Here is a 24,815-nt window from a genome sequence, read left to right as displayed (position 1 = left end):
TATACCCATGACACGACACGACCCGAACCTAAAGTGATAGTTAGTTCTAACAATTTTTGACACGATCTACGAACTTGATATAAACTTAATACAAAATTAGCAAATGAGAATTGAGCGGTTTGACTCATTAAATTAAACGAATTTGATTATGGTCAACCTATATAAATATTCATACTTTAATGTGACCTAAACATAACACGCAAACACGAATTGACACTCCTACTTAGAGGGTGCACACATACAAACAAGCTAATCACAGCTTCAAATTATAAAAAGTGCTAGAAAGAATACTCCAAACATCAACAGACCAACTGAAAGAAGTTTTTTAAGATTTTGTGTAAATTTTATATGTTGACCTTTTTATTTGGTTTTTGTTTCTAAGTTAGAGACGAATGATGGGTGATGGGTGCTTTTGCCTGATCCCATGCCTCAGTTCCCACATGCCTCGCACTTGCAACATGGGGATAAAACACCTGACTCTGAAAAAAAAGAGAAGTTTTGTAGGCGAGGAACGCATCACTTCGCTTATGAAGTCCCTAACCTCACATGCTAGCAGTGTAGCATCCTCATCATCATAACCAGAATTTTGCATTCAGCTAGTAATTAAATTATGGGTTAATTACCTTTCGCCCGTTTAAACTGTCACTCATTTACATGTTGTCCTCACAAATTACTACCTGTCACGCTTAATCTCCTTCCTGACAACATGGGTTATAGGCTAGTTGGGATAATTACAAAGCAATAGGAGAAAAAATATGCATATTTGATACAAGTAGGAGCAAAGAAATTGACTAAGAATTCGATATAGAAGCAAATGGGCCGGTTTGAAGAAAAATTTAGATATCGAAAAACGAAGGAAGTTCTTGGGCACTTGAGCAGGCTGACATTGTCATAGCACTTTCTCAAGTGACCACAATATGATACATGTGAAAAATGTACACCTTTCAAATATTTGACTGGGACAAATGCAAAGAAGCAATGTGAGTAAAACAGCTATAAACTCACTCAATAGTTCTATAACAATAACAAGGCAAGAAAAATGGGTAATTTTCCTTTCCTCTTTTTTCCTTTCGTTTTTTTTTTCTTTCTTTCTTTCTTTTGGCACTCTCTACTGTGTAGATGGAATGGGGGTTAACACTGCAGGCCCCTGCGGCAGTTAAGGAAACCAGCACCAGAAGTAATGGCGCCAACCATGGAAGAGGACTTGGCCCCTAAACTTGAGGCTCTGGCATAGCTTTCTGCAGCCCCAGCTCCTGAGGGAGTGAAGTAGGCTCCATTTAGCAGAAGGTCTCCTTCTGATCTCCAATTCCATCCCTTCCATGTACCATCCGATGTATCAACCCTCTTTGTCACCTGCCCCCCACATCAGTTAATTAAATCATCATTATTGTCAATAACATAACAGATCTTCACCACCATTATCATTATTGTAACAAAGATTGGTCTTTTTTCTTTGGGTACGTACCTCCTTGGCAAAAGGGTTGGTGGGGGCAAGATATCTATTGCCCTGGCTGTTAATGGTTGGTTCAGCACTTCCTCCAATGGCATACATTTCCCAGTGTGTGTAGTCATTGTTCACCACATGGAAATACCCATGTCGACACCTGCAATATTATTTTCGTAAGATTAAGGCTCGTATAATATATATCAACTAAAAATTAAGCATCTTCCCTTTTCCCCTTCCCCACATTGAATAAAAATAAATAAATAAATATAAATAAAATAAAAAATTAAGCATCCAAAAGGGTATTGAGAAGGAAATGATGTTACCTTGGCATTCTCTGGATAAGGCCCTCACCAAAATGGTTGTAGGCAATGGTCACTTGCATCTGCTTATCTCTAGTGTATGAGTCACTGTGACCTAATAGCATGACCTGTTTTTCATTTAAATAGAAGAAAAAAGAAATTTAAATGTCTCCCACTTTTTAGTTGACTAAAAGCCATTGAAATCAAAATAATGAAATGGGGTGAGATGTATGAATTATCACCTCATTGTGGTGGGTGAAGTAGTTGTTAGAAATGGTGATGGCAGTCGAGCCCATTATAGCATCAATAAGGCCATCAGCACAATTAGAGAGAGAATTGTGGTCAAGCCAAACGTGGCTTGCACCAAAGAGGGAGATGCCATCCCCATCAGCCATCGTTCTCCACCCAAAATGACTTGGCGAGCTCCGAACCATGGCATTGCCAGTTTGCTTGCAATCATGGATATTTAGACCATGGATGATGACATTTGTGACGTACTGGATCGTGATACAAGCCCCATAAGCAATGTGGACATTAGCACCACGGCCATCAAGGGTCTTAAAGCTGTTCATAAGAAGCTCTTGCTTCAGTGTGATCACCATGTCCCGCTTGAACACAATCCACAGTGGCCTATCCTGAATCACCGCGTGACGGAGCGTGCCGGGTTTGGGATTAACGGCATCATCGTCGCTAGGGTCGTTAACAACGTAGTATCTTCCGTCACGACCACCAACAGCCGTGCGTCCAAACCCAATGGCGCAATCTGCTAGGCGCTTCCGGTGGAGGTACCACTGGCCGTCGCATCGCCAACAGTCATCAATCGGGTTCCCAGTTCCACATGAAAAATATCCCAACTTCCTCCTTTCAGTGCTATTGCGAATGCTCCTAAAAATAATAATAATAATAAATTGTGAGATAACAATATATCCTATTCTCATGAATGTGAAGTGAAAGAGAATTTATAAATGGAAGACAATGTTATTGTTAGAATATTGTCTCACATTTATTAGCAGGGCATGTGACATTAATGTATGACATGTTACAAATGGGTGGGTACGGTCATACGGACATATGTGTCGGTGGAGGGAACTCTTAACAAAAATGGGTCATTTAATGAGGTCACGGAGGTCTTATACTTCTGCTGGATCATGAACAAAAGAATTCTGCTGCTACCAGATCTGTGATTTGTGGTGACTGGTGAGCTTATATATATATATATATATATATATATGGCCCTTGACAGGCTGGAGAGGGGGAGCAAATTTAAGCTGCCTACCCCACAAATTATGTGTAAAATTGGGTGGATTTTGGGCTGGTTGAGAAATTATTATGGTGTAGAGGAGGCAGATATGGGGTGAGTTTCTTTACTGCTTTTCACTCAGGAAGAAGGACGAAGTAATCATGTGAGATGGATGAGAGTTCAATGCATTGGATTCCTCGACTTGAAAAACCATGCAATTTGGTAGACATGAATCTATGAATTGATTGAGTAAATCAGTAGTGGTTGTTTTTTAGCAAGCAAAAAGCGAAAACATTAAGAACAAAAAAGATATGCAGTTTGCTGGTGCATTTAGAAGATTTGACACGTACCAAAACTCCATGAACATACAGGATCTTACATGTCAACAGAGTTTAGAAGAATAATTTCACGTATAATGGCTTTATAAAAACAATTGAAGGGGCCATTAAGATATATTGGAAAATTAACATTAGTTTACATAAAGCTAATGTACTTAACAAATATATATATTTATATGTATATATAGCTGGATAAGAGGAAGAGAAAAAGACAAGAAGTAGATAATGAGCGTTACGGGCGGATCTGAGGACATGGGCATGTGGGTAAAGCTGGCATCAAGATTAAAAGAGAGAAGAACAGAAAAGAGATTGAAGAGATTGCAGCTACAGATCCAGAACATGGAGGCTGATGCCCCAGAATCCTAAAAAGTTCTACTTCCACTGGTGATAAGTTATTATTGAAAGGACGATATTTTATAATATTAATCTTTTACTAAGATGTATACGTTAAAATATTTTAAGCTTTTAAGATAAGCGGCAATTTATCGATAGAACATAATTTCATGTTTAATGTTCATTTTCCCCCACTTTCCTTCCACAAGATCCATCATCAAATTAAGTGATTCATTGACTACCATAAAGTCTTGATGGGCGCCATTAAGAAGTGATGGAACATTTTGAGTGGCTCCAATCAACAAATTAAGACGATTTACTCCACTACTTTGACAAAAAAGACAAAAATAGTGGGAAATGGACGACAAAGAAGTAACCCAGCAAGTAGCTTTTCTCTTACCCTACTCAGACATATTTGACTGGTGCATCAACCCACAAAAAAAGAGGAGACCAGGAGATGAAAAAAGGGCACCCTTACATTAAACATGTGATTTCATAGTGGTAAATGAATATTATATTTGGGGCCATGTGGGTTTTTTTCTTTTCTTTTTTTGTTACTTTGTTCAGTGAAGATCATGTGAGCTATATATCTTCACTGAGACTCAATCAAATAACAAGGGGAATTAAAACCTCTCATTTAAGAGAGACACAGAGAGTGATGGAGAAACTTACATATCAACCATTGAAGCTACCTCCTCTGGGTCATGGACAGCATGCTCATTCAAAGCCTCATCTGCCCTGAAAATTTAACACAAAACCACAGCTAATTAGTTTAAATTGGTAACGACATGATAATTATTAGCAGGATTCCGATAGGGTGCCGGCACTATCTATTCGGACACCTACCGAATAAGAGCCCGAATCCTTTCTTATGTATACGGACAACTCATTGTACCCGATTTCGATCCACATTTGGATAAAATCTAAATATCCTTTCTCATTAAAATAAAATGCAGGCACACATTGCCCGAAACACTCATGTGCAGCAAATCTGCATTAAACACGTATTGAGTAACAAATCTTTTGAAATAACTTATGTGACCTCAAAATATTCTTGTTGCATCAGTCTCGACTCTCTACCATTGACTGCGGGAACAGGGGAACGTGCAATGGGTGCTTTTGTACGAAAATAAAATCTCCAGGGTCAGGGTCAAAGAAAGAGAAAGCTGTGATTTTGCAGAGAACTTTTTTCACGTGGTTTGAGAACGAAAAGCAGAGTAAAACGAAACCCAACATAACGGAATTAACGACGCAGATTTTATCAGATCCAATCTACACGGCTCAGATTATCCGAATGCTAGACCGAATATATCCAACGGCCAGCATTGAACAGCTTGCCACGTGGAACCGTCAGGATTAGTGGTAAAACTAAAAGTGGAGCTGAAATTCTCAGTTACTACTATACTGACCTGTCCGCCATTGACGCATTCTTGGAGCTCTTCAACTCCTCTGCCTCTGCAAATCTGTTACCACCAAAAAAATGAAGTTCGTATCAAAACACTGCGTTTTGACATACCATATTGAAGAATTTCGACAAAGCGGGTGGAGAAAAAAAGAAAGAAATGGTAGCTTTTGAAGCAAACCTTGAATGTGTAAGCTGGTCCTTCTCCTTGGAGGCCTTGACGCTTATAAAAAGCAGCGTTATTACCAGCAATGAGCCTACACTAAGCCATCTCAGAGACACCGCCATTGTTGCTCTCTCTCTCTCTCTCTCTCTCTCTCTCTACACCAAATGCTGTGTTTCTTTCTTTCTCGCTCTGAAAAATACAGGAAGAAAAAGAAACGGAGGGAGTCAGGGAAGAGTTTAGACGAAGCAGTCGTTTTATAGCGGAAAAATGTTTAGGCCCCACCTGGGTTAAGCCTTTAACTAACCATGGTTAACACACCTCACCACCCCTCTAACTGCCACTAACTAACTCCCTTCCGGCCTTCCCCCTCTCTCACGTACGTCGGTCACTCACGTGCCAGACCCACTGACACCTCGGCTTAACTTCCGCGCCTCTCGTTGTTCTCCTGGGACCACCTCGTCCACGTCAGATTCCTCTTTTGATAAAGAAGTTACCTACTCGCTGAAGACACTCGAAATAATACTCGCTGTATCTGGTTGCCACGTTTTCACGTGGGACGTACGACGGTGAGAATTAAACTAAATCCCCGGTGACTGTACGAACCCTGCTCAGCAGAAAAGTAGTGCTGGCAAGATTGACAGGTGTCTGTGTCTCTAAGACGTACGGTAGTCTGTAGGTCCGTATTTGATGTCACCGGTTCTTCCGGTGAGTGTCCGATTTGCTAGTATTTTTGGCATCAATTAATTAAAAAACTTTAGATCTCGTTGAGGACCCAAATTGAAATTTAGAAAGAACAAAAAAATGTCAATGGAATTACTTAGATTTGAATTCTATGTAATAATAAAAAAATAAAAACAAAAAGCATAGAAATCTAAAATAAATAAATGATTATGTTTGTATTTATAAAAAGAGAAATACTATGAGTACCAAATCATTTACCAAGAGATAAGTATAATTAAAACAATTAATAAAGAGAAATGTTACAGATACCAATAAATAAGTTTCACGTCATCTTGGTATCCAATGAATAACAGTCAACAACAGCTCATTCTTTTAGCTTCACATAGACCCCATTTAGAGAACGAGCCCTTTATATGGTCCAATCATGTAGTAAATGGTTCAATAGAATTTTGATTATCTAGAATTTACTGCTTGAATTTTTTGAGGTGTTGGACTTGCAACACCATTTAGGTGAGCATCATCTTCAAACTGTCTGAATATCTATCTAAATACCTCGCCTCTCACACTCTTCTCTGTCATTTTCTACCCGAATTTAAATTCCAATCTGGTGTAGGAATACCAATTGAAAATGTTCAAATTTTTTTTAGTCCCTTGTAGTCAATCCATCTCTTGGAAAACAAGTTAGGTGAGACATTCCCAAAAAGGTTAGAGGCACTGGTAACAGTTAGTTTGATATATCATATAGGTGTTGTATTAAAGTGTCGAAAAAGCAACCACAATTGTAAACCCAGCAGACCACGTTTTGTGACCAGAAAACAGGCAGGTTTTAGTAGCCATGTTGTAGGCATTGGATCTTGACCACCAGAATGCATGGCTGCATTACCTCCTTTCATTAAGGGTTTCAAAATTCATGTCTCATTCTACTTATAATTACTTTTATTTTATTTTTCTTTTTTGTGGGTGGGTTCCCATTGACCCACGAAAAAGTGCATATATAATTGATTCATCATTTATATAAGCTGTCCAATAATTTGATGATCACCATAATGAAACCGTGATACGTCTGACATATCGATCATCCATGCATGCTGCTTCGTTGTATAAAACCCATTGCCGTGCTGTCAACACGCATTTCAAAACAAAAATTTATCTGATATATCATTGATCTCAAGAGATCTTCAATATTCGCCGGCCATGCAAGGCTAGCCTTGTCGTAATGATTGAGGTATTTATTTACAGCTTTTACTAGTGAAAATGGTAGAAATAATATAATTTTTTTTTACAAATTGACGTGACATGTTACGTGGAAAATGCTACGTAACGATCTAACGTGGCAACAAATCATATAAGCGCCACGTTAATTTGTATAGTGTATGTTGTAAATTTGTAGTGTCTTGTAGCAATGCTCTTTACCAAAATTCCCTTATAGTCTTCAAAAAAACTTAGGGGGCAATCCACAATCCACTTGAGTGCCACATGGTGTAGTATGTGTTAAAAAATTAACAAAATTTGAAAAATAAATTTAATTATTTAGTAGTTGACATGGTAAGTAACATGTGAATTATATTGTTAGTTTATAAGAAATTTGTAGTACTCCGCTAGCAACACTAGCCTCAAGACCGACTTCATGGTTCAGCCAATTAGGCCATCGCTTAAAGCCCCAGTCGATAAAAGGCCCTCAAAAAATGCATTTTATATTAAATTTGTCAAACAAAAAAAGGGGTGAAATAGAAAAATAAAATGAGAGAAGGCCATTTGACATACAACGAAGGTTTAGAGAAAATAATAATAATAATAATAATAATAATCATGTTTAAAATCATAAAATATTCCAAATTAAAGCACGACCCGCTTTCTTCTTATATTTACTTTTCCTCTTATTTTCTTTCATCACTTATAATCTTTTGCTTCTTTGTTCCATCATTCTTTATTTCTTTAATTTTTTATGTTTTATAGTTACTATCATACGTTTTAAAAATATTATATTAATATTTTAAAAATAAAAGGCCCCATTTTAAACCCCCTTTTTTTTTTTTTTTTTGTTCAGCCATCCCTTAACACTCTTAAACCTTTGGGCCATACCTCACCTAATTATCAAGTTACCCAAAAAAAAAAAAAAAAAAAAAACAATTCAAGCCAATTGGCATTCTCTCTCTCTCTCTCTCTCTCTCTCTCTATATATATATATATATATATATATATATATATATATATATAAGAGGAAGATCCACTTGTAAATAAGTCAGAGGGATAGAGATCGGTTAACCAAATTTAATAACAAACCAAACAAGAAAAGTAAAATAATTTGACAATAACAGAAATTTCCTCCAAATCAGTTTAGATGAAATATTTTATAACCCATTTAAAATAATGTAAAGTGCCTATAAACATTTAAATGACACATTAAATTTAGTCTAAATTAGTAAACTACTATTAATGATGTTAAGAATTTAATGTGCATTTTAAATGTTTATAGACACTTGGCACTATTTTAAATGGGTTGGAAGATATTTCCTCTGAACTGATTTGGAGGAAATTTCATATGTCCTTGTCAAATTATTTTACTTTTCTTGTTTGGTTTGTTATTAAATTTGGTCAATCGATCTCTATCCCTCGACTTATTTACAAGTGGATCTTCCTCTTAGTTTGTTCAATCGATCTCTATCCCTCAACTTAAACGCCATATAGTTTGTTTGGTTTATTATTAAAACGCCATATAGTTTAAATTTGAATTTTCTAGTGACCTTCACTTTATAAGGTGGGGTCCACAGTTAATTAAGCGCCACATGAATTTGTAAAGTGTATGTTGTAAATTTGTGGTGTCTTGTAGCAATGCTCTTTACCAAAATTCCCTTATTGTCTTAAAAAAACTTAGGGGGCAATCCACAATCCACTTGAGTGCCACATGGTGTAGTATGTGTTAAAAAATTAACAAAATTTGAAAGGTAAATTTAATTGTTTAGTAGTAGACATGGTAAGTAACACGTGAATTATATTGTTAGATTGTAAGAGATTTGTAGTACTCGTTTAGCAACACTAGTCTCAAGGCCGACTTCATGGTTAAGCCAATTAGGCCACCGCTTCAAGCCCCAGTTGATAAAAGGCCCTCAAAAAATGCATTTTATATTAAATTTGTCAAACAAAAAAAGGGGTGAAATAGAAAAATAAAATGAGAGGAGGCCATTTGACATACTACGAAGGTTTAGAAAAATAAAAATAAAAAAATTAATAATCATGTTTAAAATCATAAAATATTCCAAATTAAAGCACCACCCGCTTTCTTTTTATATTTACTTTTCCTCTTATTTTCTTTCATCACTTATAATCTTTTGCTTCTTTGTTCCATCATTCTTTATTTCTTTAATTTTTGATGTTTTATAGTTACTATCATACGTTTTTAAAATATTATATTAATATTTTAAAAATAAAAGGCCCCATTTTAAACCCTTTTTTTTTTTTTTTTTTTTTTGTGTGTGTGTCTTAAGCCTTAATTTTTATTCAGCCATCCCTTAACACTCTTAAACCTTTGGGCCATACCTCACCTAATTATCAAGTTAGCCAAAAAAAAAAAAAAAAAAAAAACAATTCAAGCCAATTGGCATTCTCTCTCTCTCTCTCTCTCTCTATATATATATATATATAAAAGATCGAGGAAGATCCACTTGTAAATAATTATTTACAAGTGGATCTTCCTCTTATAAGTCGAGGGATAGAGATCGGTTAACCAAATTTAATAACAAACTAAACAAGAAAAGTAAAATAATTTGACAATGACAGAAATTTTCTCCAAATCAGTTTAGATGAAATATTCTCTAATCCATTTAAAATAGTGCATATAAACATTTAAATGGCACATTAAATTTAGTCTAAATTAGTAAACTACTATTAATGATGTTAAGAATTTAATGTGCATTTTAAATGTTTATAGACACTTGACACTATTTTAAATGGGTTTGAGGATATTTCCTTTGAATTGATTTGGAAGAAATTTCATCTGTCCATGTCAAATTATTTTACTTTTCTTGTTTGGTTTGTTATTAAATTTGGTCAATCGATCTCTATCCCTCGACTTATTTACAAGTGGATCTTCCTCTTAGTTTGGTCAATTGATCTCTATCCCTCAACTTAAACGCCATATAGTTTGTTTGGTTTATTATTAAAACGCCATATAGTTTAAATTTGGATTTTTTAGTGACCTTCACTTTATAAGGCATGGTTCACAGTCAATTGAGCTACCCCTTGGAGACCCTTTGGACCACACTTGACCTATATATATATATGGCGTTCTTAGTTTTTTTAGTTTTTTTTGACATGTTTGTACAAGGAGAGAGAAATGAGACTTTGAACTAGTGACCTCCGCTTCATAAGACGTGATCCCCAGGTGATTGAGCTACCCCTTAAGGACTTTTTAGTACTTTCACCCCCAAGTAATTGTCAAATTATTTTACTTTTCTTGTTTGGTTTGTTATTAAATTTGGTCAATCGATCTCTATCCCTCAACTTACGTACAAGTGTATCTTCCTCTTTGTTTAGGCTTCCGACCAACTTCTCTTTACGCAATTGAGATTTTGCGTTCAAATTTGGAGGAAATCAAAAGGTTGTTTTAGGATTAATTAGCTAGATTTCTCTCTCAGTGTCTCTCTCTCTCCATATATACCGCAAAAAGCGCGTGTCACATGGCAGCCAGCGCTAATCAAGGGGAGCAGGTTGATTCCCATCCTTTTTCTTTCTCTAGCTAATCTTTTACTTAATCCACTCTACTCTTTTTATGTGATTATCATTTTAGTTATCAATCTTAATCTCGTTTTTTTCAATCTTCTTTATTTCTTTATTAATTTCTTTTGCTTTCACGACTCAAACTATAGAAGTTCCACAATACACGCAAAATGTCATTATAGCATTCACAATATATATATATAAGTTATTTTTTTCTATTTTAGATAATGACTTTTCAAATGAAATACGAGTCCCCAGAAGATAGTTCAATCAGCTAGGAACCATGTCTTATGAAGCGGATGTCACTAGTTCCAATCTCCCATTTCCCTTTTTGTGTGGACGTATCAAAAAAACAAAAATAAAAAATGAAATAAGAGTAAGATATAAGTGCAGTATATAACAATATTACTCGTTCAATATATAAAATACTTTTCACAGCATAAACATTTTTTAATGTAAACCTGGCCTGCTAGAAAAACATTTCCCACTTTTTATTATTTTATATCGCATCAAAATATTTTTTTCAAACCAAAACTAAAAATCACTTTTTCAAAACCATTATCAAACACAATAAATTATATATATATATATATATATAACCAACATAATTGATGATATTCCTACAAAATACAAATCTAAAATAAAATAATGACAAATTGAAAGCCCTATGTCTAGGTGTTCTTGACAAACACCGACGTACTAGTGTCGTAAGGACCAAGTTTTCTATAAACTAATTAAAATCCAACACATTGTGAGCCATATAATATCCCACGTATCAACGAACTAGCATTTTCTACATAGCTAAGAGCCTAAGAAGAGCTAGAACAATGTTTGGGACACTACAATTTTTAGATTGAAATTTCTTCAAATTTTTTAAAATATGAGATTCTTAAATTTAAAATCTAAGCCTTTCATTACATTTAACGGTCCAAATAAATGCAGAGTTTGTAAGTTATCGAGGCAAGTGGGTTTGTCATGTTGAAAACTAAAATTACTAGCTTCGGTAACACTCAAACTCTGCATTTATTTAGACCGTTAGATGTAATTGAGGGCTCAAATTTTAAAATATGAGAATCTCATATTTTAAAAAATATGAAGGGATCCTAATCCACAATTTTTATTGTAATTTTTTTACAAACTTAACTTACGTGACAATCTACATGAGTGTTGTTAAAGTATTGATTAATTTTATCTATTCCTATAAGCTTAAGCTTTTGGGATCAATAATAATTTAATATGGTATCAAAGCCCTATTTCAATCAAGAGAATAACTTATATATGGAGGTTGCACAAAAGTCACCTTTTGTGCCACCAATAAGGACTTGACACATCAGCTAATTTTGTTAGACTTATACTCCAAACAAAAACTAAACCACACTAGATTATACTCTAAAAAAAAATAAAAAATTAATTTTTTTATTTTTTTTTTAAAAAAAAAACAGATTTGAAGCAGCCACCCCAGATCCGGATCTGGGGTGGCTGGCCGCTACCCCCAGCCCGGATCTGGGGTGGCTGGCCGCTACCCCCAGCCCGGATCTGGGGTGGCTGGCCGCCACCTCCAGCCCATGGGTGTGGCTCACCGGCCACTCCCATGGCCTATGGGATGGCTGGCCGCCACCCCCAGCCCATGGGGGTGGCTCACTGGCCACTCCCATGGCCTATGGGATGGCTAGCGAGCCACCCCCAGGCCATGGGAGTGGCTGCGCAGCCACCCCAGATCCGGATTTGGGGTGGTTGGCTGTCACGCCTAGCCCATGGGGGTGGCTGCGCAGCCACTCCCATGGCCTGGGGGTGGCTCGCCGGCCATCCCATAGGCCATGGGAGTGGCCGGTGAGCCACCCCCATGGGCTGGGGGTGGCAGCCAGCCACCCCAGATCCGGATTTGGGGTGGTTGGCCGCCACCCCATGGCCTATGGGTGGCCGGCGAGCCACCCCAGGCCATGGGAGTGGCCGCGCGGCCATCCCCATGGCTGGGGGTAGCGGCCGGCCACCCAATGTGGGGGTTGGCCACCCCTTCAAATCTGTTTTTTTTTTTTTTTTTTTTTTTTTTAAATAAAAACAAATTAATTTTTTATTTTTTTAGAGTATAATCTGGTGTAATTGAGTTTTTGTTTAAAATATAAGTCTAATGAAATAGTTGATGTGTCAGCTTCTTATTAGTGGCACAAAATGTGACTTTTATGCAACCTCCCTATATAAGTTATTATCTTCAATTAAATATTTCACGTGTTGAACCTCATCTATTAAAAGAGAGTTTGGGCCCACAGGCAAGAATAAGTGTTAAAGTATTCATTAAATGATTAAATTTACTTATTCCTATAAGCTTAAACTTTTGAAATAAATAGTGATTTAAAATGGTATCAGAACCAAAAGTCATGAGTTTGAACCTTGACTTCGTTATCTACTTCCATTTCAATAAAATATTTTACGTATTGAGCATCACATATTAAAAGAGAGTTTGAACTCACATATGAAGAGAAGTGTTAAAGCATTCATTAAATGATCATTAAATTTACTTCTTCCTATTAGTAAAATTTGACCAATAATATAATAAATATCACGTAAATTGTCACGTCAATTTGTATGGATAATGATTACTTTAAGACCATTTGTTGGAAGAGGAAGTCGCACTCAAAATCCAAACTTGCGTCAAGGTGCTTGCCCCATTTCATGTAAAGTATATTTAGCAGCCCTTCTAACAAGAGGAAGATTCAAATCTGAATTATAGTCCCCAAGTAGTGGAAGTGTTTGGTGTGAGTGAGAAATCTGGCTTTCTTAATTCCTTAAAACATTTTTCTTTTCACTATTAAAACACAAAACACTCAAAAAAAAAAAAAAAAAATTGTAAAAAATGTTAACAAACGAAACCGCTTTCATGGCCAGTACCCAGAGAGCTCATTGAAAATGATCCTTTCTTTTTTTTTTTGCTTGTTTTTTCACTTAAGCGTGATTATAGTAATACCTATGTACATGCTAAAAGTCACACAAAAAGAACATAAACGATGAAAATGTTAAAGTATTGATTAAGTGATTAAATTTACCTATTCCTATCAGCTTAAGTTTATGGGAAATGTGGTAATTTAACATGGTATCAGAGCTAAAGGTCCTAGGATCAAATCTTGACTCCGTTAAATCACCCCATTTAAATTAAATATTTCACGTGTTAGACCTCATCTATTAAAAGGGAGTTTAAACCCACACGTAAGGGGGAGTGTTGAAGTATTAATTAAGTGATTAAATTTACATCTTCCTATCAGCTTAAGTTTTTGGAATAAATGATAATTTAGCAGAAAAACCCCTTTGAAAAGGACTTGAGCAAATTGGTTTTTTATTTTATATTTGAAATTGTTAGTTATCTCTGACAAAGAGATCAAGTATGGTTGAGTCTCCCCAACCAAATGGTTCCAAGTTCAACGTAGTAGCCATCGTTTTCAAAACAAGTGGCCAACTTTAGAACATCAAATTGGTAACAAGTTAGTCAAATTTGAGATAATTAAGAAATTTTATGCTCCAAATCAAACCCCCACGATCTTCCTGCAGTTGGAACTGACACCAGTCAGACGTAACTTCATATTATTCTTTGCGTCACTAGGGTTTCTCAAATTCCTTAATTAAGAAAACGAAGGTAAAAGTCAACTGTTCTAGAAAGGTGCTTCATCTACGCCAAACTAACATGTCTTTAGTCCTCATTACCCTAACGACTAACCACCTTGCTAACTAACTGTTAAAATAGAGTAATGATACTTAAATTTTTAACCATTTATTATGCTTATGTCGTACTGATTGACGGGACATGTTTTAAGTGACTTTTCATGTCAGTCACTTAAAATCACGTTGCATCAATCAATATGACATGTGTGTCATTATTTTTATGAGTAATGCAACTCATGTCACGCCGATAAATATTTCGTGTTTTAAGTGACTTAATTTTTGTTTTTTAGTGATTGATATGTCACATTAATCGGTGTAAAATGAGTGTAGCATTACTCTAAAATAAAATATGTGAGAAAATGGGAAGTAAATACAGAAAAAGAACGCACAACAATTTAATTAAAATTGTTCGATTTTAAAGGTCTACATGCATTACTAAAAAGAGCCCAATAACACTACATTCATGTAATAGTGGTTATAACTATATAAAGCGTAGCCGATTTTGATGTAGATTTCGAACGGCCAACTAGATTTTTCATATATATATATTTACATGTTCGTACAAGGGGAGAGAAATGATTAATGAAGATGATTTAAATTAGTGACTTCTATTTTATGAGGCGTGGTCCTCAGCCGATTAAATTATTGATCGGAGACAAATTTCTGTTTTATAGAATTGAGAAACCAATCCTAATTTTCCAACATGCACTTTCTATTGGTGATCATCATCCATCAATGTTCTTTGTCATCACGTTGGTAGGTAAGAAGGAACATGCATGTTTATATATTTTTATGTAAACTTGAAAATAATGAATGAATGTTTGTAGCGCGCAATGAATCAAGTCATTAGAACTTGCAATTATTCCCTTCAATAACAAGATTATCAATGTTATTTTAAGTGGAAATTTCTGAATATTCCCTTTCAAATTATTCTAATGTCCATCCATGTCCGTTTTACCATGAAAACATATATATAATGAAAATTAAAATAAAAACGATATGATATGATAATAATATTAATAACAATAAAATAGATACTCTCATTGTTCATTAAAAACGACTCTAGTATTTTTTTAGATTAGTATGACCACTAAATTCAAGCCTAAGTTCCTGTTAACCCAATAGTGTTTTGTTTTTTCTTTGTTTTTTTTTTTAAATAAAAAATAAAAAAAATTCTTTATATATTGGTGTAGTACTTATTAAATTCCTAGCTTGTTGGTGGCCGGTAGACTCTAGTCTACATGATGTAATGGGAAAAAAAATAAAAATAAAAATAAAAGCATTTAATTAGCTCATTGTAAAGACATGTTTGAAGTTCATCAAACATTCAACTAGCTAACTTTCGAGCTCATAATTTAACTAAATGGATTGGTCTTTCTAGATTTTCTAAAAGTATTGGTCTTTCTAGATTTTCTAAAAGTATTACCTCTTTTCTCTTTTCTTTGTTAAATGAGAAATGTTACATGTAGTTTCAAGTGTATATTTTTTGATGTACGTAGTAATAAAAATTACCATTGAATTTATATTTTAATGGTGATTTATTTAAAATTTAATGATGATTTTTACTGTCACGTCAAGAAATATGCATTTGAAAGTTATACATGTGAGATTGCACCTAGCATTTCTCTCGTTAAATATTCCCCTTAAAAAAATTGAGAAGTCCTAATGTTACTCTACACACTCATTTATTACACTTATTTTACACTCATTGATGTGACGACGTGTTTTAAACGACTTCTCATGCTAGCAACTCAAAACAATAAAATGAAAGCACTTAAAATATGATAAATTTACGTAAAGAGTAGCATTATTCATCTTATTTTCTTCTTCCTCCTTAAAAAAATAAATAAATAAATAAAACTTTCCACATAATCTTTTGGATTACACCACTAAGCTTTTTGTCTGGACTTTGATTGCATGGCATGATGTGCCTTCATCATGTTCCTCTTCTTCACATTACACAATCATGCTAATAATCAATTGCTCTCTCTCTCTCTCTCTAAAATACATATATAAAACTTGTGTATGGTGCTAAAAAGAAGGTGGTTGGTCGTTGTTATACACTTTTGTAACGTGCAATGCATTATGAATATAAATATTGTGCATGCTATATATACTTTCTCACTCCCCAATTTATGTTCTATTGGTTGGTACATCAATATATACACATTATCACCATACATCTCGGCACGTAGGCTTCAGGAATCGCATGTGATCAAGGAATCTGCCTATCTCATCTCATACTAATTATTAACAATATCCCTTTTTTTTATTTTTGGAAATTTTCATACACATGATCTTAATGGCTAATAAAGGTTGTCAATCAACTTTTATGGTGTTAATTAATTAAACCTAGTCTTTTTATATATATAATATTATTATATAGGGAGCCAATATTCTAATCATCCTACATGCCAAAAGCTAAACCAATGCAACCTCTGTCCCACCCCTATGTCTGCCTTTTCAATTTAAACAAAGAATAATTAGCATATTAATTTATTTAGAGCATCTCTAGGATGAGTTTTCATTTTACTACTCAAAGTACAGCTTTTTTTCATTTTAGCTACTAATTTTTCACTATACACTCTAACAAAAACATCTATTTTAACTATCTACTTTAATTAAATATTATTTTTCAGTATTATTTTATTAGTTTTTTTTATGATTTCTATGTCTTCCCTATAAAAAGAGATAAAAAGAGAAAGAGAGAAAATATTTTTTTTAAAAAAAGAAAAAATATAATAAAATATTACTTACAAGTTGGTACAGTAACTTGTAAATATGAAAGTTTACTGTAGCAGTAGTAGAAAAACCTTCTATTTTATAGTATCTGTTGGAGCAAGAAAAGTTAACAAAATAGCTAAATTTAACTAAAAAACTAGTTTAAAAACACTGCTAGAAATGCTCTTAACATCATTTTGCAGACCCCAAAATTTTACTCTAATTAATTTTGTTTTTTAAAACATGCAATTCTCACATATATTTTAAGTTAATCTTAAAGATCAAAATTATTTAGTATTTTAAATTTTCTGTTATTGTATTTATATTAAGAACAGAAAATAAAAGCACAAACATATATGGTAGTAGTATGTTTGAATTAGGACAGACAATAATAGTTTAAATATTAAATTTAAGAAATTTTCTAAACTTAATTTGTCCAAATTAATTAAGACCACATTGTACGGGTACTAAAAAAAGGTTATATAAAAAATAAAATAAAAATAAATAAATAAATTGGTCCCTGACAATTGACACGAACACGATTGCATGCTCTCTCCGAAAATTTGGGCGGCGACATAATTAGGTTGAGTCTACCAAGACGTACATGGGCACGTAGTTAATTAGAGTTTTATACATATTTTTTTTGCTAATTAATTAAATACATTATCCGATATAACAATAAATATTTTAATTTTTTTTTGTTATCTTATTCTTTGGAAATGTGACAATTAATGTTCCCTCATCATTCATTTTGTGAGAAACTTGATAATTGGGAGAGCCACAATTAATTAGCATAATAATCGTGCAATGCTTAAAGTTTTATTCCTTTTATTGAGTTTATTAAATTAATATATGTTAACAATAACTAAAAACGGCTACTAATACATACTAATACATACCCCGTAGGCCGAGAAGCAAAAGGTTGCATTATCGAGAAGTTAATCCGGCTTGTAGTTTGAGGGACACTTGACGCTAACAATACGTGAATTTACTAGAATTATATGATTTAAAGACATATTATGTTAATTCTATTAAAAATGTATAAAGGAATCACGTATTTTAAGGAGAAATATATGGATTGGAAGAATTTATTTTAACCTAATTTAGAGGAAAGTTTTATCATAAATTAAATGAGAAAAAAAAAATTATTTGATTTAATATACTGAAAAAGATGTGCATATGCCTAAATATAATAGAATAATGCTACATTTTACATCCTCATCACACCTGATAACGCTAGACTGATGTAACAGTGTCTATTACCTCTTGGAGGGTTTCTTTTTTAACAATATATATGATTGATCAAATGGCTGATGAACATTGTCATATCAGTCTAGTACTGCAGATGGACTACAAAAGAGTAGGGAAAAAACTACTCAAAATTTATAGTCTCAATACACTCAAATCTCTCTTTCACACAAAAGAGACCGAGAAAATCAACATATGAAAACTTTCTTATTCTCTAAGTGTCTTACAGCACAATAAAGTGAGAATGAGAAAACATTAGCGAGATGACAGATTTTTTTCCACCTTGCCGTGTTGCAAAGTCTTGCTTTAGTAAGGCATTAAGTCGGTCAAATAACAAACTTCAAAATCAACTTGGGGAAAGACTCAAAATCGGTGCAGAAAAGAACTCCAAAAACACAGTGAAATTAGGAAGACAGTTGACCCCACTATAGTAGAGCCACAAGTACAATTCATTGTCTTTATGTTTATGTTGGAAAACAGAAGTGGGTGGTATGTTGTCCAATATCCCTTCAAGTCCCACACAGATTGAAGCTCCAACAAGCATTTTCTATGCGTTCTCATAAGGTGGGCTTACTTTTTTGCGCTCTCAGTTGCTAGATTTACGCTCAATAGATTTGCACCGACTCATCCAAATCATCTTCAAAGACATCAAGATTTGACAAAGTCTAGTCTTGTACCTTAAACCAAGTCAATATATGTTTGCTCGTATTGACCAAAATAGGGTTTTGTTAATAAAAAAAAAAAATGTGTTTTTTAGTACCATAGAATGTTTGGCATGTACAATTATACGAGTTCCAGTACAGTACTGATTACTCCAGTAGCATAGAATTTTGTGTTCTGCTATATGTCTAACAACTAAACAATTAAATTTGATTGTGATTGAAATAATCCAACAAACTTAAGCTTTGTGGCATGTTGGGTCATGAACATTGCCGAGTCCACAGTTTATGCGGTTGCCTATTTGTCGATTGGTCAATTTTGAATGGAAGAAATTTGGAAGGGTGAAATGAAAAGAAAATCTCACGCTGGTTTGATTTGTGTTTTTTCCTTAAAAAAAAAAAGCTAAAAAAAAAATTTGAGGTTGACATGGCGTGATTGGCTGGATCATGCCATGTCAAATGTGTAGGATGAATGTGAGATATTTTTGTAGTATTTTAGGGTTTCTCTTTAAGAAATAGCGAGGAAAGAATGAAAGGGTCGGGTCAGTTTTCCGAATGCGTTGATCCAAGAAACAACCCGACTTTCAAAAGTAGACAAAAAAATATAAAAGCCCAAACTGAACTGATCTAAATCGTGAGGTCCATAAGGTCTTGGGCTGCTTGAACCAGCAGTTAGCCTCTTTGATAACTTCTTAATGGGCCCTCTTTGATAACTTCTTTATGGGCCCGTATTTGGTCCACTGATGAACATTGTTGGTTGATTTTTACGATAAAATATAAATAAAATGAAACAAAGAGACAATTTTGTTTTAATTCAATTTTATTGACTTGACTGCATATTTATTACAATAAACCGTTGAAAAAACTATAAGAGATATATTTTTAGTTTTTTTTTTTTGGATAAATGCAAAATTAGTCTATATGATTGACCTAAATTACAAATTACTTCATGTCGTATCAAAATGAATTCAGAAGTCCTTAAGATATGTCAAAACAATAATTTAATTCTTGGAGTGAAATTCTGTTAAAATACTTTCAGAATTATTCCATTGAACGTATTACCCCTGGATCCAGGAATAGCGACATGGACTAAATGTCATGTCCAAGCCAAGGAACTTACTCCGAATAATCGTGACAAATGATGATTGAGACAAAATTCGGCATTTTTAAACCACGAAACGCTAGGTTTCCATTTTGGTTGTAGGTGTAACCAGCCCGCTAATAAAGATATGACAGAAAGAAATAAAAGAAAAAGAGCTCCAGTATAAAGATCTCCACCGTTAAGTCTCACGTTAGTTTCAATAAAATGATAATGTGTCACTTTTAATTAAAAAAAATATATAAATATATAAGAAAAATGATAAAAATTAAAAATAATTAAAAAAAAAAAGGAGGGCCACGGACAATTGTCATGGATTGGTTTGACCACTTTTTTTTAAAAAATAAAATAAAAGTGGAATATTACTTTTTAAACTTTAAATGCTAAAATCAAAAAATGGTCCTAGTTAGGAGGATGAAGCATAATTGTCCCAAAAACTTTGTCGGACACCCTGCGATCTGTACAATGCATCGAATCATAGCAATTCTTTTCTGATCACTACGGTTTTGTTCACTAAAAGCATATTTATATATATTATATTATTTTATTCCGTGTCAATAAAAGAAACTCGTATTATTTATTTAAGGTTGATAAAAGCTTCCAACAAGAACAAATTTTTTTTTATTGATGTATGTAAGAAAAACTTGTAGAATGTAGACAATGATGTCATGGAAATACAATTTAATTGATCCACAAAATTGACTAAATAAATCCTCATTGTTCGCTAAAACATGTAGTTTAAGCCCTCTAAGAACAAAAAACCAAAAAAAAAAATGGCCATTGCTCCCTCTAGCCTACCCATCTTCTTCAATTCCATATCCTCCATTTTTATTATTAAACTCGTATATTCAACTATCATGCAACCGAAAGAACGTGACATTAAAAATAACGACTAATTTTTACTGTCGGTCACGTTCTCTCAGTTATATAACATAATGCTAAATTCAAGTTCTATTTATAAATGGAGAGAAAGATCGAGCTTTTGATCCTTATCCTTGTTATCAAGATTGTGATCATCATTCATCACAGGTCCATTGAAGTTATTGCATGATCGTGTGCTTCTCTGCCATTTCAAGAGCTCATCTTCTTCAAAGTGGTATTGGTTGGCTGGATAACTCCCACCATAGTAGACTAAATTTTCAAACCTGGCTGCTGCACCAATATTGGATCCAAAACGATCCGACGGTTGGTGACTGGGGAAAGATCGGAGATTGGCAGCGTGTGGAGTTATATACATGGAAGGATGTAACATGCCCAAGTGATGAGTTGGAGCAAAAACCAGAGGAGGTGGTGGCAAAGGTGAAGAGAAGTTTCCTTCTGCATATTCTGCAGCACGTTTGGCCTTTCTTGCAGCTGTTCTCTCCTTCTTGTGAGCATTTTGATGGCCTCCCAAGGCTTGGGAACTGTAAAACTTTCTTGCACAAAATAAACAAGGGAATACTCTTGATGTTGTTGTTGTGTTTTCTGGATTAGTTGCTCTAACTTGGGCTGCTTTTACCTCATCTTCCATGTCTGTCAAAACCAAAAAGGTAAATAAGTGAGTAGATAAGTAAAAATGTTGAAAATCAAACAGAACCCAGACAAGCAAATTAATTTCTAAACAGAAATATGTATCCTAGCTGTGTTAAACATGTGGGAATTGAAAACCTTTAAAAAGAGTAGAGGGAATGCTTGAGCAGAGGAGTGCAGAGGAGAGAGTAGGAAAAAGAAAGAGAATGATGAAAAAATGTAGTGACTTTTGGGCTTTTTGGCGTTTGATCTGATCAAAAAGAGTAGAAAAGAGAGTTCAGAAGCCAAGTTCTCAAAGAGTTGGAAAATGTGAAGAGTCTCTAGGTTTATTCATTAAATAGAGTGCTTCACACACAGCGGTGTATGGGCTTCCTACTGTAAGAGGAGATAAGAGAGAGAGAGAGAGAAGAAGTATCGTCCAAGATATTTCTGCATGCTGATGTAACGAAAGTGATTGGTAGGAAAGAGCCGCTAGGATTGGGAAATGGAATCTCTCTCTCTCTCTCTCTCTTTCTCTCTCTTTCTTCCCTGACAATCGAGCGGTTTCATTCACTTTTGGCTGCACTTTGGTTTTTCCTTTTGCAGTGGTTTTACTCTGTTTTTGCTAGTTTCATTTCCCAGATTATGTTATCAAAATCCCATACTGGTGTAAAGACGGTGTTGTCCTATTCAACTAGGTTGTCCTGCAGTTGGCATGAGGGGTAGGTCTGGACTAATTTCCACAGCATTTAATCAACAGCGCCTGGGGGTTATCTTCAAATTTAAGAAGCCCATGAAGTGGCCAATTGGTAGTGGAGAGGAAGGGAGGTGAGAATCAAGGGAAGTCAGAGTGTCAGAAGAGTCAAAGCTTTACATGATCTGATCAGCTCTGTCATCTCCAATGGCCAATCCTTCCAGATTGGGTGACTTAAAAAGCTCAACTCAGTCCCCCACAATTGGTCTGGGAATTTGTGTTGGTTGGTTGCCTTAATTTTCACCTTTCTCTCTCTCTCTGTTTCTCTCTCTATCTCTCTCTCTCTCTCCTGTGCAGGATTCAGAGCAAATGGCTCCTCTGCTGCATTCATCTGCTTTTTTGTATAAATGATTATGGGGCAAACACCCACTAGTCCACGTCCTCTATTCTCCACCGCCAATCCCATGCAATTTGTCACCTTTGACCCATGCCTTGCATGCACCCCCCAATAAGAGAACCCAATGCTTTGGTTCTACTCAATATGCATTTCCTCGCACGTGGCACCCCAAAAGATGTTGAAAAAGATCTCCTTCTTCAATCATCATCACCGCCGAGTAACCACAACTATTTTGTCTCAATTTTCTTGTCCGTTTGTTGTTTTTTGTTTTTTTATTTTTTCAATGGTAAATATAAGGAATAGAGTTTTTTGTTGTTCAAATAATTTAGACAATAAATAAATGTAAGAGAACTAATAAAGAATTCATTTACTCAAGTAAATTTTGGGCTGTCCACCTATCTGTTCGGGCAAATAAACCCCATAAAAACTCTCTCACATTTGTTAGAGGGCTAATGTTAAGTTTAAACGATCAAACAACACCTCAAATACTTCCCAAAAAAGGAGCAAAACAGGTACATGATATGACTCATTTACGGCCCATTTATCTTGTGCATGTTTTTTTTATAATAAGGTTCATATAAGCGTCATAAAAAATAGTTACATGCATAGGATAAGCAGGTACCTATTTATTTACCAGGTACCTGTTTTGCCAGCCCTAGTTTTGCGCAAAATGGTTGAGAAACAAAGGAGAATATATGTGATTATTTCTCACCCAGAAGTGTATTTGAAGAGTTTCAATTTACAGGAAGCCAAGCTTAGAGCATGTTCGGGATTGCATAATAAATGAAAAAGTGTGTTTTAACCTTTTACTTTATGAGTTTTTTACCAAACAGACCAAACTTTTTGTTTAACATGTTTTTTCATGTATTAAAAGTACTTTTTAAACTCCTTACCGCAATCTCAAAAGATTTTTGAAAGTACATTTGTTTGGCTAATGGATCACGTGCTCATGTGTTTTGCTTGGCAGAAGAAAAATAACTCCGATGATATTGAAACAATAGCAATAAACTCAAGTCACTCATTTCCTCTCACTTTTCTCACATAAATGTTCCATCCTGATTGAACTTTTGAGCCCTAAAATACTTGAGAATAAATCCCCTTTTTCAGTCAAAAAATACCTTTGAGCTTTAAAGCATATGTCAATAATCGAGCTCCGCGCTTGGATTCAAAACCCCTTGGAGCCTCCCATCTTCTTTTACCAATCGGACATCTAATTTAAAAAGGTCATTATCTTGTACCAAAAGAAAAAGGAAACCAAAGATGTTCTCTCTCTCTTTAACAGGCTCATTCATTTCACATCTTATAAAATCAGATATTATCCTTTTTTCCCCTTTTCCTTTCATTTTCCTTTCCAAAATAAATGAGAAACTAAGTAATGCTTCCAAGGCAGCAATCAAACTTTCAGATTGCTCAAATTCTAAGGGGAACATGTGTTATATAAAGAATAATGTTAGAAACCACGTCGGCGGAGAGAAAGTAACGTTCAAATATTGAAATTGTCATGTCAACAAAGTAAAATAGTGATTGGATAAAAATATAATTGTTTGCATTACTCATTAAAAAAGACCACCCCAATTATTTCAGACTTGGTGGACTCCCTAGTGAATACATAGAAGATCCAACGAAAAACAACCAAAGACAGATTTTGAAAATATCAAAAACACTTGCCCATAAATAGGGTTCCATCTAAGGACTCAAGTGCCTAGCTATGAGTTTAATGGCTACTATCAAAATTTTGCTCTTCCTAGCACAAATCCATCTATCAAATCACCACTTTATCCCAAACGTTTAAACTTACAAGAAACACTGAATTTAATCATTTTATTAATAATTTAACATCCACTTTTCACGTATGGACTCAAACTTATTCTTAATAAGTGAAACTTAATACGTAAAATATTTAACTGAAATAAAGAATGAACTGCAGAGTCAAGGTTCAAACTTCAAACCTCAACTTTGATATCATGTTAAATTACCACTTTATTCCAAAAGCTTAAACTGATAAAAAAATGAATCACGTACCTTGTAAAGTTTCTTAACACCACTGTTGTGGTACAATGATTGCATGACTCTCTGATTTGGTTGTGTCTACTCTTCCCCGCATTTGATGTCTACAAAGACAAATTATTCCGAGGGATTGAAAGATGTAAAAAGTTTTTCTTTTTCTCCGTGTGTTTTCCCCTGATTATGCAAAATTGTATTAAAGGAGCTAAAAGAGAGACGATTCATGGACAAG

The 24,815-nt window shown here is 34.5% G+C and overlaps 2 protein-coding genes across 3 annotated transcripts; both read right to left on the bottom strand.

Annotated features, from left to right (window-relative positions):
- Nucleotides 1–788: 788 nt before the first annotated feature.
- On the bottom strand, nt 789–5,427 carry LOC132165981 (putative pectate lyase 8). The gene is made up of 7 exons (XM_059576706.2): nt 5,241–5,427; nt 5,067–5,120; nt 4,330–4,395; nt 1,989–2,631; nt 1,771–1,874; nt 1,466–1,604; nt 789–1,353 (listed from the first exon to the last, which is right to left on the bottom strand). The coding sequence occupies exons 1-7, from the start codon at nt 5,345–5,347 to the stop codon at nt 1,132–1,134; spliced, it is 1,335 nt and encodes a 444-aa protein (XP_059432689.2). The 5' UTR covers nt 5,348–5,427; the 3' UTR covers nt 789–1,131.
- Nucleotides 5,428–20,718: 15,291 nt separating this feature from the next.
- Nucleotides 20,719–24,776, bottom strand: LATE (C2H2-like zinc finger protein). Of its 2 annotated transcripts, none has more exons than XM_059576019.2 (2): nt 24,602–24,776; nt 20,719–21,512 (listed from the first exon to the last, which is right to left on the bottom strand). In XM_059576019.2, the coding sequence occupies exon 2, from the start codon at nt 21,508–21,510 to the stop codon at nt 20,956–20,958; it is 555 nt and encodes a 184-aa protein (XP_059432002.2). In that variant the 5' UTR covers nt 21,511–21,512; nt 24,602–24,776; the 3' UTR covers nt 20,719–20,955. The 2 variants fall into 2 exon arrangements, with proteins under 2 accessions (XP_059432002.2, XP_059432003.2); XM_059576020.2 differs by lacking the exon at nt 24,602–24,776 and adding an exon at nt 21,648–21,815.
- Nucleotides 24,777–24,815: the final 39 nt, after the last annotated feature.

The sequence above is a fragment of the Corylus avellana genome, chromosome 11 (genome assembly GCF_965113065.1).
Source record: "Corylus avellana chromosome 11, dhCorAvel1.hap1.2, whole genome shotgun sequence".
Taxonomy (NCBI): Eukaryota; Viridiplantae; Streptophyta; class Magnoliopsida; order Fagales; family Betulaceae; genus Corylus; species Corylus avellana.
This window is presented reverse-complemented; position numbering and strand designations above follow the sequence as displayed.

Excerpts from the sequence above, each read along its gene's own strand:
- LOC132165981 (XM_059576706.2), bottom strand. The coding sequence starts at position 5,347 with ATGGCGGTGTCTCTGAGATGGCTTAGTGTAGGCTCATTGCTGGTAATA. Across the intron at positions 1,875-1,988 it reads ACTTCACCCACCACAATGAG|GTCATGCTATTAGGTCACAG; the intron begins GTGATAATTCAT and ends AATGAAAAACAG. Across the intron at positions 1,605-1,770 it reads CTTATCCAGAGAATGCCAAG|GTGTCGACATGGGTATTTCC; the intron begins GTAACATCATTT and ends ATAATATTGCAG.
- LATE (XM_059576019.2), bottom strand. The coding sequence starts at position 21,510 with ATGGAAGATGAGGTAAAAGCAGCCCAAGTTAGAGCAACTAATCCAGAA.